This window comes from Varanus komodoensis, unplaced genomic scaffold, assembly GCF_004798865.1.
Source record: "Varanus komodoensis strain SLA01 unplaced genomic scaffold, ASM479886v1 scaffold26, whole genome shotgun sequence".
Classification (NCBI taxonomy): Eukaryota; Metazoa; Chordata; class Lepidosauria; order Squamata; family Varanidae; genus Varanus; species Varanus komodoensis.
In genome coordinates, this window is record NW_025335684.1 from 8,391,775 (window position 1) to 8,409,845 (window position 18,071).

Below are 18,071 nucleotides of genomic sequence, written 5' to 3' on the forward strand. Positions count from 1 at the left end.
ACAACTCAGTTCTCCCCTCCTGAAAACCCCTCACCTTCATATCAGGCCTTTAAACAAACCCAAATGTAGGACAAGAAAATAAAACAGGCCTTTTCTCATCAGCAATAGAGCTGGAAGGCATGTGTAACTCACCAGGTGCTGACCTCCCACATGCTCTGTGATGCTCACAGGTTACAGGTTTCCCATCCATGTTAAGGACTTCACCCCTGTTTTCCACCTGGCTGGAAGAAGAGCCTTGGAATAAAGGGGTCTCAGGCCACTTAGGCACTAAAGGGTTAATATAGTGCATTTACCTGAGTCCAGAAATAGCTTTCTCCAAGTCCTGTATAAAACCAGATGTTACTGAGCTTCCCAATCCCATTTGTTCTGATCACAGGCCATACTGGGTGCGGCTGATGAGTCTGACGAGCCAGATGCTCTGTGCTTCCTTCATGGGTGTTTTCTCCATTCAGACAACCTACCTGCAGTGGACGTTTTCCATCTGAGCATGTCCTTGCCATGCGATTCAGCAGCATCTTCTAAAATAGTAACAGTATCAATACCAATGACAACACCCAATCCATGTTTTTAAGTAGACAATTTATTTTTGATAAACTTGCTCAATAACAAAAATACAAGTGAAGAAAATTATGTTCATTTTATACAGTTTGTATTAACAATTTGTTTGGAAATTAATTGCAAAAAAAGGTCTAACCAATTAGAAAATAATTCGTAACAGCTGCAGGATGGTGGGAGTGCAGTGGAAGGAGTGGGCACAGGCAAAGGAAGAAAAAAGCCACCAGAAAAAAAACACCTTGAGGCCAAAGTTTTAAATACCTTGGAATAGGGACACAACAACCAGCTGCTCCTAGGTAGAAAAACCTCCGTTAAAATGCCATTTCCTTCATCCTTTTATATCCTTCACAAGGTTTTATAAATTTAACAGCAGACCAAACAGCCATTTAAATACACTTATGTGGGTGTAGGTGAGGACTAAGCTTTTGCTGTGTTTCTGAATCTGTTAAAAGCAAACTGGATGGAAAAAGAACCCTGATTCCTAACTCCTGCAGTTGGAGTTCAGGCATAATTCGGCAATGTTAAATTCGCAAAGCCAGGCCAAAGCTTTAAGACTTCTCATACAGACACCAGAAACAAGGGGCTGCATCTGGCAGAATAACATATTGAAAGGAACCAGAAATCCAGGTCTGTTTTGAGAGAAATGACACTGCAAACATTTCAACAGGAAAGGGGAAAAAAAACCTCAGTGTGAAATGCATTGGCCACAGAGACAAGGAGCAATACAAGGTTACCACAAGCCTGTCAACATGATTGCAGAAAGAACTTAATTTACCCAGAATGAGGGTGTTAAGAGAATTCTGCATACTAGGACATCAAAACTTGGAAGGGGGCGGGGGGGGGTTCATGAAATAGCAGTGCAGTGTTTGAATTAATACAAATGAGCTGCTATAAAGCTGGCAGAGTTTTAAAAAGGCTTCATGTGAACACTCACCCTATCCTTGGACAAAAAGAGTTACACACGCCAAACCAAATTAAGGGCACAGGTATTTATTAAAAAGCCTGGAAGCGGGGGGTTTTTTTCCCTAAAAGAACCTTTGCATGAACAGAAGCAGTAACGATTCCTTTGCAGTTTCAGCATGATGCTCTTAGGTATGAGAAAAATGCGTACACATCAAATCCCCCCTCCCCAACATAACAGACAAAAGGCTGACGAACAATTGCACCATAAAACTGTGTTTTATATACAGTTTACAAGATATGTTTTTCTGCTATAAATTAATACTGCACTCTGTGACTTTATTAAAAGCAACTGTGGATTCTCTCTCCCTCCCACCTCTTTTTGTAGTTACAAGATCACTCCCAGCCCACCCCTTACCCAAGACCAAAACAATTTAATTTCAAGGTACACCAACGGAAAAGCCAAATATCTATGCATTCTGCTAGCTGGCGCTATCGTGGTTTCACAAATGCCTGTGGGTTAGTCAAACTCCCGTTTGCGGAGCTTGATCCCAGTGAATGAATTACCAGTGAATGTATTACCACCACAGACCAATGTAAGTGGGATCACAGTTTGACATGGGCAATATTCTCTTCCAGTTATAGTTAGCCATAGGAAAAAATGTTGCCGTATGGTATTTTTTGGTGGGAGGGGATGCAATTCTCCTGTGGTGGAGCTTCTGGCAAGAATGTCACTTAGAGAACCCCCCCCCTTTCCTTGTGTGCACATCGGTGGGGTGTGGCTGGCTCTTTTGGGGGCTGCTCTTCTTAATACATTTTGGATTATCTGGCTCGGATTCCTCCTAATTTTCCTTTGGCCTCCAGACTCTCTGTTTAGCCTTAGGAGTACAAGTCTTTCAACCAAGTTAGCAACAGTGTCAGTTCAATTTAAAAGTGAAGGCTGCTCCTGAAAAGCAGGAACTGTAGAAAAGACTTGAGACTTTGAGGCTATTGATAAGGGCTGTGGGAGGGGGCATGTTTACCCACAGGTGTATGTCAAGGCTTCTGCTTCTCCCATTCAAAGCCCCCTCTTGACAAATGAATCCCATTTTTACAATTCCATAAGGAAACTAGTCCTAGAACTTACACATGGTATTTAGGGAGCTCTCACTGTCTTTGAGTGATTATTTTGGTCTAAAATAAATTTAGCAACATTGTGCTGCACATGTGTTTTCAACATTAAGTAAACGGGCCAGAAGATTTAAGCTTCGGAAAACTTTTTTTCCCCTTCTGAGATGGGGATGGAACAGTTGCGGGGGAAAAAAGAATGCACATTTTTTGCCTGAGCACCAATACTGTAATCCTTAGATGAGTTTTGCCACTAGTGTGAGCTTCTAAGATAGAATGAGACTGAATCTTGAATAGGAGGGCAAGTTCTCATCTCTGCGGGATGTGCCAGTAGTGCTTGGTAAGAGACAGATTGGTGTATGTATGTGCATGCATGGGGAGGAAAATGCACATACAGAAAGGTTCAGAGGAGATAAGTGATCTCACTGTAGAGAGCACAGCTCCACCAAAAATCACATGCCCACCTAAGTAAGTTCATGTTCTCAGCTTCCTGTTCTCAGAACAGCCATTGCATCAAACTAGACAAAACGGAAGGCCATAGTATGAACTATGCACTCACAGAAAGGCCAGAAGTGGGCAGATGAATGCTGCAGAAGGCTAGGAATTACCAGTTTTTCTTTTCTTGTTCTCAGCAGATCCTGCTCCTGTGTCTCCAAACACCAGCCAGATACACAGCATTGATCTGGGCAAACTTATAAAAGCTGCCATTAAAAGCATAGGAGCAGAGGTAGGAACAGTATTGGCAAGTGAATGCTGACCAGGGAAAAGAATTCCAGGAAAAACCATCACCTCTGAATTATCCCGTATCAACTTTAGGAGAGAAAGTTGGTTTTCTTGTTGCAGTTTTAAGCAGTAAAGGGACTGGGCAGCTGCAATGCATTCAATTGCTCTCCAGAGGACAGAGAAGTCAAAACGTTTTATCAGCTTACTCATCTGTGTTAAATAGCAAATCCTCAAATTAGAAATTCACATCAAAGCTTAGAGCTTTGGTCAGTAACATCCTATTAAGATCTAATCTTTCCAACATAGCACAATTTTTAAAAGCAATTGTTCAAAACCAAACCCAGAAAATTCAGACAAGGGTATATCTTAAGAAAACTACTAAAACCTCTTAGCACTCCTAAGTACTTTTGCGAGAACTCCTCAGCCTGCTGAGTGAAGAGATTATGTGTTTCACTATCAAACATGCCAGGAAAAAAAATAGTGTCACATATTCCAGAGGGAGAAAAAATTCACAATCTTTGATAAGTTCAATGGAGAAGAGATTCCAATGCATCAGACTTCCCTAAACTGGCACCTTCCAAAAAGGTCTGACTTTAATTCTCAGCATTATGGCTGGGGGATGCTAGGAGTTGTAATCCAACACTTCTGGAGGACACCAGACTGGGGAAAGCTGAAAGACATAATCAAGTTAGTCTCTTGCTGTATAGCAATACTACAATGGGAAAGTTTGCATAATTTGAAGGTTATTGACCATTCGGAACCACAGAGACCCCCAGTTTTTATACCATACATTGTATTTGCATACCAAAATGGATCAGAATCTCTCAGCTCCCTTAATGCCTAATCCTAGCATCAGCTGCTGCCACACCAGCAATTCTACATTATTCCATGGAGACCATAGTGAATTCCAAACCAGGTCCAAAAGATATGCAGCAGCTGGTTGTTTCATTCTGGTAGGTGGCAATGGCCCATCTTATGGGCTACAGTTACTCCCCAACCACCTTTCCTTAATTGCTAAAGGAATTGTTGTAATAAGGAACTGGAGGCTAGTGTTTGACACTATTTCGAGGTCCAAATTCTTCCAAACTACATTTTTGTTCAAAAAGAGATTACACTGAGCACCTACCACATCTATTCAGCAGAAGACATTTAGCTAAGCAAGACTGGCACCGAGGGCTGGACTTCTGGGCATCTGCCAAGGCCCACACACTAGCAAGAACCGTATACAGACTGCAGCTGCCAGGGCGAGCAAGACTGGTCAAGGAATGTCGATGTCGATGGCTTATTCACAACAAGGAAGACAAGCAGAGCTGTCCAGCATGTTACAGAGAATGGCTGCTGCTCAGGGTCTTCCTTCTGGCTGCTGCAGACCGCTGTTCACCTTGGGTAGGCCCTTGACCAGAGAAACCAGCAGGTAGCCCTATAACTGAGTGAGGAATGCAATGCTACACTCGGAGAAAACACAACTGGGAGACAATGTGATGCGTTGCGAAGGCCCCCAATAGCAAACACCCATGTCTGATGTGTGGACCACCAGACCAGACATGGGGACACTAGATCAGCAAGTTGCTTTTGTTGTGGTAACACGGCCACTCGCAAGCATTAATATTTGATACTTGCAAATGAAAGAGGGATTCGTCCTCTTTTGCTCCCCAGCCATGCAGCTCACATTACAGCCAAACCGACATATCTTGCATCAGATTTTCCTGTGCAGAAATTTGTATCAATGTAACAGACAAAGCCAAAAAGGAGTGGGGGGAGAGAGGGGGGCTATTCTGTAACACAACCATTGCTCATAATTTAAGTAGTGTAATGTCCCATCACTGGGGTCAAACTTTTTAAAACTATGACATGATCTTGCCTTCTACCCCAATATACAAATAAATTACCGTACAAAGAAAAAAAAAAACACCTCTTAGCTTAACTTAAAATTGCACCTAGAAAGGCATGGAGTTGTTTGTACCTATTACAAAAAACCTGTTAAAACCAAGGGCTGCTACAAAGAATGAGGTAAACTGAAGACTTCCCCAGTTATGCGGCCTTCAGAGAAATGGCTTTGTTTTTTTTTTTTTTGTTTTTTCCTATCAAGTACTAGTTTCTGCACACCACAGTGTTTTTGCTAGCAAAAGCGCTCAAGAATTCTCGTCCAGGAGCTTGTGTGTGCATGTGTGTTTGTGTGTGACTGACTCTGTATATATACATATACATATATATGTATACACATTCTGTATACTGCATCAGCAAAATATATATATATTTATATAAATATAAGGAAGAATTCCCAGCCACCCTTCCCACCCCAGTTGTTTCTTGGTGTTTCTATAGCTCACAGGAACGGCAGCGGCAGAAAGCGGATGTTTTGTAACAGGTTTCAGAGAACATCTTTTGATCTATTGGCTTCAGGGTGCAGTGAGTGTGAGATCGACCTGCATTTTTGTTTTACTTTTGGCGGCAAATATTTCTTGCCTATCACAGAAGGAAGATGCAAATCTTCTAAAGAGGTGAGGCCCAGCCCCACTGTCAACGCCTTGGCAAACCCCTGGTCCACCAAAGTTCATAAATACTTTTGAGACTTTCAAAATTGTCAGATAGTTAAAATGGGTAGAGTACAGTGATGCTGAAAGGGAGGGGGTTCAATAATGCTGCTCGATGTAGAGAATAATTCTTTGTCTTCTCCTTTTCCTTCTACATTATTTCCTATCACAGTGCACACCTGACTGCATCCAGATGCTCAGGAGATGAATCAAGGTTGTCTATTTGGTTATGGGAAAGGCTCTCAGCTTGAAACTCAAAAATCAAAATCCAAAGTGCATAGTGAGAACACAGAGACCTCCTCGTTCCGGTAAGACTGCAACAGCCCGACATTGGCATCCTCCCGAGAATGCGTCAGACGTCCTACTCTCCTTCATGACTGAGTGAAGCAGTATCTAGACATTCGTCAGCCGGGTAAACACACTTTGCCAGCAAATAGGAGTCCCACTATTGTAAAGAAAATGGATAAAACAAATAGTACGTAAGACGACCCAACCACCGTGTTGTTTGGCAGTTTATAAGGTTGGCCTCCCACTTCGTTGATGTAAAATCCTATGGGAAATATTAGGGCGGCCATGCAGAACAGGATCACTGGGGGGAAAAAGGAGAAAAAACACACACAGATTAGTGTCAAGACCACCAGCTGTGTTGACAGTCCTATGTGTACAGGGGCGTAGCAGCGACAGGCCTTGAAAGTTTCACCCTGCTCCATGTCCAAAGGGGGACAGAAAACGCATTTGGGGAAGGGGACAAGTGCACTCAGAGACTGTCAGTTACCTGGAAGCCAAACGAACAGGTTGCACACCTTGAACAGCTACTAAATGGCAACACACACCATCCAAAACCATCCGTCTTTGTGAAAATCCCTTGGTGTGGGTTGAGCTTCCTTTTGGGAGTTCCTGCCATCGAAGGCATAGTAGAGATGGCTTTCCCAGTGCTGGCCCCCTAATTCACGCACCTGGCAGCCCCTTTACTGTTACTCCTATTACTATTATTAGTAATCACATTTTTCTATTGCCCAACAGCCAAAGTTGTCTGGTGCCAGGCAAGGTCCTTAAAAAAAAACACTAAATCATGCTTTTAAACTATCTTATGGGCTTTCTTACAGATTTCTGTCACTTGATTTTACTGCCCTATTAATTCCTAATTTACAATTATTGGGGGTTTGCTTAATGCTCTGGCAAGCCAATAAGAACATTTTGTTAAAAAGGCAACATGTAAGCCCCTAAAAGCCTTAAATAAGGAAACCAAGACTGGCATCACAACCTCAGTGATGCCACAGCCTGCATCATCTCCCTTTACACTGGGGCTGGGCAGTGGGGTGGAGGGGGAGGATCCTGCTTCCTACACAGGATGCAGAAATGGATTGCTCCAGCATCCCAGCAGGTACCGTTCCTGAAGGCCTTCTGAACTGCCCCTCTTCATACACTGATCTCCAAGGACCCCATTCCCTCTCCCTCGTGATGTTTGATTTGCTCCCACACAGGAAGGCCTGATGAGCCACACGAGCCTCAGCCGAGCTGGGAAAAGAAGCCTCAGCTCTCTTTATAACCACTGGGGAAACTCAGATGACTGGGCCGTTGTTCCCAAAGGTACACGGAGAACAGCTCCTTTTCTTTCTTGCTGTCTGGGAAAGACCTGGGTAGGCTCCCATACCTCAAATGAGAGCAAGAGCTGGAAGCCATACAGTTCACACGAACATTGTTGATGGAAGCGCCCCTGCACTCATGTTTATTCTTAATACAGTTTACAAGTACTTATAAACCACTTACACATCAAGATTTCAAAGCAGGCCAAACACACAACAACATAAACATTGAAGACCAATGCATAGCATATATGTCCTTCATAAAAGACCTTTAAAGCAGGGGAGGGCTGCCCACAGGCCCCAGATGTTTTGGACTTCATCCCCCACAATTGTCCTACCCATGCTCCTGTGCTACTGGTGTACCTAACATACTGCTGCCGATACTGGAGTTTGCACATAGCCATCGGGGCTAGTTGCCATGGATCACTTTCTCCTCCATGAATCTATCCAAGCCCACCGTAAAGGACTCCAAATTGGTGGCCATCGATACATCTTGTGGCAGGGAATTCCACAGTTTAACTCTGCCTTGTGTGAAGAAGTCCTTTCCTTTGTTTTGTCCAGAATCTCCCAGCAATCAGGATCATGGGATGACATCAGGTTCTAGTATTATGCAGAAAGGGTGAAACCTACTTCTGGCCTATCCTTCCTTTAAAGGATGTACATATATTTAACGGACTATTTGCTGCCCTAGGTACCTGCCCAACCTTTGTGATCAGAGGCCCAGATCCCACTAATAAGACTAAGCAAGGGGTAACTAAGGAGGAAACTCAACTGATGCCATCCTGATTGAGTTTTAGGAGCCCGGCGAAGACCACCTTATTTTGCCAGGCTTGTAAATGAACAGCAAACGGCAAGTTTTGGGCTGCCGTTTGTTTTAGATTCCCCACCCCTTTGGGCAGCCCTCTCTTGTACTCTTAATCAACTGTTCTGAGCACTTCTGTGAATTTTTATTCTTTTTTACAGCTAGTCATCTTTGAGATACCAAACGGAACGGCAGGTTACAACCGTGTAAATAAAGGAAACGCAAATAGCACATGGGCCGTGCAAAAGACACTCAGGGAGAAAAGCTAAGAAAGGACAGCAAAAGGGGCTGATGGCTTCTCTTGCCATATCACCTAACAATTCAAACTTAAAGCAGCAGAGGCTTCATTGAGTCTAGCAGGATTTCAGTTAAATTACCATTAGAGGGAGCCTAATGCTTTTCATTAATGCAAGATCAGACGAAACACTGAAGCAGAAGTGGGCTACTTCCCTGGCAAACTTCTACTTCAAGCCACTTCAAGCTTTGCCACTTGTAAAGCAACTGCAGCGTTATATTTGTTCCTGGCACTGGCAAGCTGTTAAGCAGGCAAGGGCACGCGAGTGTCTTTTTTAGTTCTGTGCCTATACTTAGTACAATTTCATCAGCAGCATCTAATGCAAGCTGGGTGTCACCCGTGCATTCAAAATGAGGCAGCAGCGAGAGAATGGGTGGTGACAGAGCAGATGGGACCACTATAAATTACAGGGAGGGAAGCGTTCAAACATTAAACGTGTCAAAAAGAATCCAGCTCCCTACAAAGCAGACACTCAGAAAGGAAGGATCCCAAAACGCAAGTAAAGAGAACATGATAGTCAGCAGATATTTGCTGGGCAGAAATGTGGTTCCCCCGTCATCACAGCTGAAAATGGTGCAGTCTATTCTTACTATTTGTCTCCAGTACGCGTCTATACCAGAGTCTCCTCTGCCTAACCTCCTGAAAATGCAATCCTGTGTACGTTAAAATTGGGTAAAAGCTTACAGCTCTCAGCTTGCCGCGTGCTAGGAGCTGCAGGCCTTTTCAGTTTTCTAAATGTGCACAGAATTGCACACTAAGAGGATGTGAAGCTGCCCAGGTAAGAGCAGGGCATGTCCTTTGGTTGCCAACGCCTTGAAATGGACACAGGTCCAGACCTGATCAAGGCCAGCCTCTTCCTCCTTCCTTCTTCCCATTAAGAACATATTAAGAAAAGCTCGAATGCAGAAACAAAGGTCCAGATCCTGTATCCAACCGAAGCCCAGCACATGCATAAGACAACTACATGCATGCCCAGGCCAGATGTTTGTCCATTAGGCCTCTGTGGCCTATTCCAACTGGCAGCATTTTTCCATAGTTTTGGACGTAAGTTTCCCCTCATCTTTGCTGTCTGATCCTGAGTGGAGATGCTGTGGACTGAACATGGGACTGCCTGTGTGCCAAGCATGTCCTCTGCCACTAAGCTATGCACAGAGTTGACCATCTTTCAGCCTGAGAGCCAAATACTATTCAGCAGAAGTTCTCAGGTGCCACATTACACGGGTGAACAGATTCAAAGGGGGGGGGGGGGATTGGGCCAAAATGCCAGCATTTTTGGCTTAACATTCCTACTGCTATTAATCAAGCTTTAGAAGAGGTATTTCACCCTTTCAGAATGGTGAGGAAATCCACACAGAAGTCAGGGAACTACCTACTGAGAAGTGAACAGGGTACAAGGCGTCAGGGCTAGGGCTGGGGCTGTCTGGGGAACCCTGGGAAGATGAGCTAGACTGACCTTTGGGCCTGAGCTCAACACCCTCAGAAGCTGCAGTCCCCCAGGCATCAGATGCTTCTAGGTGACCTGTACAAGAGGGGCACATGAGCAAACCGAGAGGGTCCTCAAGGCATCTAGAAGTACAAAAAACTATGAATGTAATGCTAGCTGCCGCGCCAAATCCAGTCCAGCGGGGTTTAGGTGGGCGCAGAGACTACAGCACCCCATTGCAGAGTAACATGAAGAACTGGGTGGGAAGGGGCACAAAAGAGCAGCCCAGAGGGGGTTCGGCTCACTGACTGGAGCTCTCCACATGCAGCCACATTTTGTGGCACATGCTACTTGTGCATTTTTCTAATCCCACTGAAAGCGAAGCCTTCGCCACATTTTGCGGGAGTCAGCTCCAAATGATGCCTTCGACGCTATTTTATTCACGGCTCTATGCAAGTCTGGAATGGATTCTGTGGAACTCCCACCCTGTGGAACCCCAGACCAAGACATCTAGCAGCAGACACCTAGCAAACTCTACAATACCCAGACGCTACCTATCTAGGCAGAGCCGCCTCATGCACAGAACCACAGCTCACTGCAGGGCACAGAGTCCAGGAAGAATCCAGGAAGACGTTTCACAGCCCCAGCTGACACTGCTACTGGCCAACTGCCCTGTTTGGTTTTTCTACAAATCATGGTCTCTATGGATATCATTTTTCCGAAGGGGCAATTGAATAGGCAGACAGATGCGGCAACATCTCCTGACTTAGCGCCCACCCTCCTGCTGTACAACAGTCTCCATAATCCCCAGTAACCGTGCTGGGGGATGATGGGAGGTGCATTCCAACACACCTCATGAGCAGTTTGGAGAAGGCTGTTTTGTTCGGTTTGTTTATTTATTTACGCTTTTTTAATACCATCCTCTACAAGTGTCTCGGGGCAGTTTTACAATAAAACCATATATGCAAGTACTCAGTTTATAATGAACTGAGAAACATGGCAGTTCATTTAAAACATGCTCTATATTTGTAAACCTTTGATCAGTTTGGGCTTACTCAGAAATGCTAATTTATAAACTTAAAGCCGTGCCTTTTCTTTAAAGGGCCATGTTATGTCCACCCAGAAAGACTAAAGATCCTCCTTTTGATAAAATAGTCTCTCCTCCAAAGTATTTATACATGATTGTGAAATTGGGCTTTCAGAAGGTAAATCCAAATTTTTAGACATGAAAAGTTTTTAAAGGAGCAGGGGCAACACTGGCTTATAAAAACTGTTCATACATCAGGTCTTACATCTGGAAACCAATGCATCACATTGAAAAGTAAAAAAAAAGATGTATTGGATTAAAACAAGCATGTTCACAGCTTATTTTGCCAGGGACAAATCACCAGGATTTGGATCCCCAGGTAACGGCAGTGACAGAGATCACCTGCCAGGTCTGACATTTGCCCTTCTGCTGGAGAATGAGCTAATATGCACAGGCTTCCTGCACCAGGACAGCAGGGCTCAGGTTCCTGTGGGGAAAAGGCAGATTGAAGGTGGGACGTCAGAAGAGCAGTAAAGTGCTTGGAAGCAATTCAGACACTGCAGGATAAACACAGGTGCCCCTTGGCTGGCTTCCCAAAAGGCCAGGTGACTCCCACCTGCTTGGCCTGCAGACAGGCACACTTACTTCCAGTGAATGCTATCCAGCGTGCATATTTAGTTGCTTCTCTTCGCCAGTGGGAAGCTACTAGCAAGCCACATGTGACAGTCAGTGAAATGATTCCCATGATGATGAAAAATAAGGTGGTGACCCACTCAGGAGGCAACCGTGGAGGAATACAGGTCCTGTCACGTCCATGAATGGTTTGACACTGTCGCACAAGGCCAACTGTGAGAGCACCTGCAATGACACACACAACAAGATGGAAGGCCATTAACAGAGTGTTTCAGAGGGGAAAGACGATCTCCAGAGAGGTGCTGCTTTTCACCCCTTCTAGAAGTGAGCACTGCTGTATCGAAATCAGAGGTCAACTTAGTTCAGAGGAGGGACCATGAAGCCGGAAGCCACATTCGGTGCCATGCTGCTTTCAGACCTGGAGGTCCCACACTGGGAGCATCCCAACTCGCAGCTGTCGCTTTAAAAGGAAATCTAGATGGTGAATGGTGCTACTGGGATATTCCACCCACCCCTCTGGTTATTTTAAAGGGCAGAAGAATCCTACAATTGCTTCCACCCAAAGGGAGGGAGAAACAAGTAGTACACCCAGAAGCTGGGTTACTGTGCGAAACAGATGTGCTGTGCAGTGCAGGCAGCTTGCTTTTCCGCTCTAGCCTGATGCCCAAGTCCCTCCAAGCACCATGTTAAAAATTGGAGCCCTAGAGTGGCTTCTGACCTGCAGGGATGCTGAACCTCCTGGAGTCCCAATGCAATCCCCTTGCCATGCCCCCTTCTCCACACCCCAGTTGCTTCCCACACCAACCCTTTGGTGTTTTGCATGGCTTTATGTCCGATTTTTAAAGGTTGCAATGACTTTCTGAAGGTGTAGCTCCCAGCACTAAGAGCTAAAAGATGCTGTTTTCTTTCTTAATTTAACCTCTCCCCTTTTCAGCCCCACCCACCACTCTTGAGAGTTTCTCTAAAACTGGATTTGGCCCTCAGGTTCTGTACCACCTAGTTTAATGAGGGTCAAATTACTCATGGCATGGGAGAGACTGGACCTCCCAGGGTCTGTTTAAATAGAAAAGGACAAGTTGAGGGAAGGAGAATTGGCTTAGTGTGGTAGCTCTGGATGAGTGAGTGGGAGAGATGAAAACCCTTGCATTGTTCTTCCAAACAAAATCTACCCCCCACCCCACTCAGCACACAAAGAAGTGGGGAACAAGTGTTAAAGGTTCTCTTTGTCATGGCTGTGAGCCAGTTCTGCCCTGCTCCTGGCAGCTACTTTCCCTGCCACGTGCGGTTTGGCTTGGCTCTGCTCTCATCGTAACAATTGCTTCTAACCACTGAGAATGCCTCGTCCAATTATTCCGTCCCTGTGCCAAGTTCGACCAAAATGGTGCAGAAAAACCACTCTCAGAATGGCTTCACATAATGTACAAGCGGGCTGAGAGAATTCCTTGTACCTCCTCTCCCCAACCATGGTATGAAATGGCTTTTGGTGGGGACTCCAGCACTGGGATACCCTTTCTCATGCACCCCACAGTGGGAGCCTCTTCTTGAAGCCATCAAAGGTCAATTTCTCTGGGATGGCTACTAGCAGCCAGGAAGCCTTCACCTCGGAATCACTGGATAACTGCCATAGCTCAGCAAGGCTTCCCCATTCTGACCTGTTTAACAATAGCAACAGCAGAACAGCTTCTCCTCTTTGACTACTCAACTGACCTTCCCCATCCTGGGACCCTCTAGATGTTGCCTGTATGTCCCATCATCCTCAGCCAACATTTGGCCATGCTGGCTGGGGGTGATGTGAGCGGAAGTACAATACATTTGGAAACACCTGGTTGGGGAAGGCTATGCCAAATAACGCAGATGTTGGTTGGTACCTGCATATTCAGGACATCCGAGGGGGTGCAAAAGGTACTTGGCGCCATCCCTTGAACCAAAACGCTGCTCTACTTGGCTCTACCGCCTTTCAACCCTAGCCAGTATTTTGCACCTGGCTTCAATCAACAGACCTTGGGGGCTCTAGTTAACACACGCACACACGCGCACACACAAGATCACAGCCTCCAAGGTTGATGTCTGCCAATCCCAGCTATAAGCTACCCTGAATCTTAAATAAGAGGTAGGCTAGAAGTCCAACCAAACTCACAAGTGAGCACTCAAGTAATCGTGTTCACATGCAGTGATAAATCATGGTTTAGAATTAAGCAGACAAGTCATGGCAAGCCATAGGTTCACCTGCTCTCTCTTCCATCTCCTTATATAGCACAGCCACAAGAACGGAAAATGCTGCTTCCATTTTAGATTGACCGAAGCTCAACATTACATCTGAATCTAAACTTCTAATCTAAATGATGGCTTGCTGAAACAAGCCAGCTTCATAAACTGCCTTTAAAGTTGTCTTGTTTCAACTAACCAGAGTTAAGTATTAGCACAGTTTGCATGGGTTCAGATGTAATGTTGAACTGCAGTTAATCTAAAATGGACACAAAAGCTTCTGAACTCCATGCAACTGTGTCAGAGGATTGCAAGAGAGTGAACAAATTCAAGGACTGGCGCAGCTCATCCTAGTGATGTAAATCACGGCTTACCTTTACATACAAAGTTATCCACTGCCAACTTTTGAGGGAAAGCTCCCCTCTCCAGTGCCATTCAAGAATAACCGTTACAAGCCTTCTAGCTATGAGGATCTCATTTAACCACGGGCCTGGACAAGCCTTCAGTGCGAGGCGGAGGGGTCATGACATTGCCGCCGCAGCTGCATGGGCAAGTCTCACTCGGATGTGCTTGTGTAATCCACAGTACTATGTGGCAGGCTCCCATATATCGCAGGCAGACCCTGCTGAGATGGCACACAGCCTGATGCTGTTCACACTGACCATTTGGGCAGGGCTGGCCAGCAATGGCACACCTGGTGTCTCTTGTCCAAGACTTCACCTGGAGAGAGAAACTTAGTGGCTGTTTTCCGAGTTACCTAGAGTGATGCCGACTGTATTCTTAAAAGCAACTCTTTGCAGGGTGTCCTTTCAAAAATCACACGTTAGAATCCTTTTCAGAGCCTTTCTGAGGCACCCAGCCTACACCGGCCAGCTGCAGAAAGGTTACTCATCACTGCCCTGAATGATGCACACAACAGCAAAATCAAGTCTAAATGTTACAAACATCCTGGTGACTTGCCACAGCACACAGTCTTCGCTTTCCAGAAAATTAGGCCAAGATAATTAACAGAATAAGGCTGCGTAATTAATACCCTTTGTCTGGTAATGGAAGATGTAGTTTAAATTGGCTCAGTTCCGGGAAGGAGCGGACCAGTGCAAGGTGACCTTGTGAAAACAGCACAAAATGGGTTGGATGATCTTTATTAACTAGAAGTGAAGAGTTCTGGTTCGAATGGAATTTCATTTAGCACTTTCGTGATGCAAAGATCTTACAACCTGAGGCTAACTACATTAAAAACTGACTTTGCTGCCGAGAACCCACAAATATTAATACATTTTTTGGATTTCCAACTAACTTATGGCAATATGAATTCCTAAAATTCTTCTCTCAACTGCCCTCTGACCTTATGATATGTTCATCCCAAGGTTCTTCTAGCAGTCATGGCTTCATATTGTAACTGTGATATTAATTATATTTCTATCCTGCCCAATAGCTGAAACTTTCTGGGTGGTTTACAACAACATATAAAATACAGTAAGAATACAATATAGCAAAGTATAAGAAAATACAATATACAATTTAAAAGCCGAATTTTTAAAAGCTACAATGGCTTGTAGCTTTGTATGAAGAATATGGGGCATGAGGATATTCAGCAGGAGGGGAAAATTATGCCAAGAATTCTGTCAATTATGGGCAAGAAATGGGTATGAGAAGCACAGTGTCCCTGTTGGGGGTGAAGTGTATGAGACCAGCAGAGAAAGGAGGGCTCGACTGAGTGAAGACATCCTTTAACAAAAAGGATAAGTTAAACATTGCCCCCTTCTTATTCATTCTCCAACATCTTTAAAACTGCAAAGACACATTCAGGCAAGTAACAGAACCAGAGCCAGAAGAGACCTCAAAGGACATTAAGCCCAGTGTAGGAAATAAATTACGAACAAATCTAGCTTCTACTTAAAGGCTTCGAAATGAAAGGAGAGCCAACTCCCTTGAAAGGCAGCTCCATTTCACTGCCAATCACCTTCTATTATCAGGAAGTTTCTCCAAAAGCTCAGCTGAAAGCTGCTTTCTTATAATTTGAGCCTGATGCTTCAGGTCCTACCTTCTGAAGCAAGAACAAATCTGTTCTGTCTTCCATGCAGCAGTGCTTCAAATATTTGAAGATATCTACTGTTATCACTGCTTAAAAATCTCTTCTCTAGTCTAAACATACCCAGCCTTCAACTTTTTCTTGTACAACTGGCCTCCATACCTCTCAACAACTTTCTCCTTTGGAGACTTACCAGTTTGTCAGTGTATTGTGTAAATTACAGTGTGGTCCCAAACTTTTGGGACTGGTGCAGTGCACACTCTTGCAAAGTGGCTACCACAAAAAAACTTGTCCATTCATAAAACGGCTGCCAGGCTGAAGGTGGCTGGTGACCAAAAATAAAAACATTCATGTCCTATAAGCTGCAATGGTGAGACAAAAAGAAGCACCACTCACCCAAGAAAGGGCATATAAAGCAGAGGTTTTTCTTCAAGTTCTAACACAAAACCACCCTTGCAAATCGAAACACAGATGATGCTGGAAAACAGCACATGGTTTTGCGGCATGGCCACCTCCTTGTTAATTTGTTTAATATTAAGGGAAAAAATTAAAGTCAAGAAAGAGATGGATTTTGGCAGAAGCCAGTAAAAGGTGACACTAGGACACTGGTATTTATGGGTAGCACACTGGAGACCACAGAAATAGAGTGAGGTATTGCCCTTCTGGAAGAGTGCGCTTTATTGCTTTATAGACTGAAGTGGCAATGAAACAAAAATAAATGCTTGTGTTTTTTCTTCCACGCCAGAAGCATCCTATGCTCAAAAACCTTGTTTTTCAAGCTTTCTACAGGTAAGATAATGTGTTCTTTGCCATTTGTTTTAAGAGTACAGAGCGACACCAGGAAGAATGGAGAGACCCCACTCAAAACCCTCACTCAGCTTTGAAGCTCAGTGAGTGATCCTGGACAAATGACTTCACGGGGTTGTTCTGAAGGTTAAAATGGAGGGTAGGAAGAAAATGATGAATGCTGTCCTGAGCACTTTGGAGGAAAAGTGGAAATCAAATGAAGATGTTCTCCGTCATAAAAACTTTGCCCCGACAGTCCAAGTTGGCACAGTCTAAGAAGATGAAGTGTGGCTGAAAGAGTGGGCCAATGCTTTACTCTTATTGCAATGCTTTCGTACTGATATGGGATTCAGTTGGTGACTTCTTCAGTTCTCCTATAACATACCACCCCTCAGCAAAAGAGCGGAATTTCCTGTCAGCCGACCACCATTATGGAAATTCTCTCTACAAGCAGTTTGACTCTTACAGAATATGTTAGAGTCAAAATATGTTAACAGTAACACAGAGACTGTCTCTAACAAACATCACAAGAAAGAGAGAAACTGTCCTTTCATATTATATAATACCATCTAGCCACCCTAAGCCTTTGGGATTTAAACACAAACTATACAAAACAAACTATGTAGCTAACCAGCTTTAAGAAAAATAATACTGAACTGGATTGCATATCATGCCATTTAAATAGCTCTGATTTCCTTTCAGCACAATTAGAACAGAGACCTTATTAACCTAAGCCTTTCCAATTTTGAATAACTTGTGTCAGCCTCAAGGATTAGCAATGCAAACTCAAGGTGTTATCCTTTCCAAGAAGGACAAAGTGTGAGTAGGCATGTGCCTAGAAGGGGGGGAAAACGGTCTTCTTGGAGACATTCTGGAGTGGAAATATAGATGAGCTTTTATCCCCTGTGGTTTTCCCAAAAGGAAACTATTTCTCTCCCTAAAGCCCTGCCACTGATGAAAGTGATGGCCGGTGTTTGGGCTGCAGGGGCCAGGTTGGTGTACATTCCCCATGGCCAATGAATACAGGTCTTTCTGGATCATACCCACAGCTGGGAGCAATAGGTCTGAACTGGAAAGTCAAGTTAATGCTATTTGACTGACATGGGCCATATTTGCTTAGTTGCAGAACTAAGGCAGAAAGAAAGAGCAGCCCTGCTAGATCTGGCCAGAGGTTCATTTAGTCTAGGAGCCAATTAGCTGTGGTCTCTCTGTGTATGGACAAGAGAGGGGTGTATGGAGGAGGAGTTTGCATTTGTAAGACACTGGGGAACCTTTTGGGAGAAACAGAGCTCACACAGAAGGAATGCGAACCACTTGAACCGGATTGCTGGCACCACACACACACTCTTTTAGGATGAACCCTCTGGGAAAACTAAGAGGATCTAGAAAGCATCTAGTTTGGCTTGAATCAACCCTAAGGGATGAAAATGAAAATATTTTTAAATGCCTAAAGCAATCCTGAG

General features: G+C 44.4%; 1 protein-coding gene across 2 annotated transcripts in view; it reads right to left on the minus strand.

Moving 5' to 3' along the window:
• Positions 1–564: 564 nt before the first annotated feature.
• The window catches only part of MOSMO (modulator of smoothened), a 53,084-nt gene continuing 35,577 nt past the window's right edge, over positions 565–18,071 (minus strand). Inside the window, exons 2-3 of one of the 2 annotated variants that reach the window (XM_044433348.1) lie at positions 11,598–11,810; positions 565–6,408 (exon numbers count right to left, since the gene is read on the minus strand). In XM_044433348.1, coding sequence (XP_044289283.1) covers positions 6,224–6,408; positions 11,598–11,810 — 398 coding nt within the window. In that variant the 3' untranslated portion in view covers positions 565–6,223. Of the gene's footprint in view, positions 6,409–11,597; positions 11,811–18,071 lie in introns of those variants that run through there. The other variant, XM_044433349.1, reaches the window with a different exon arrangement.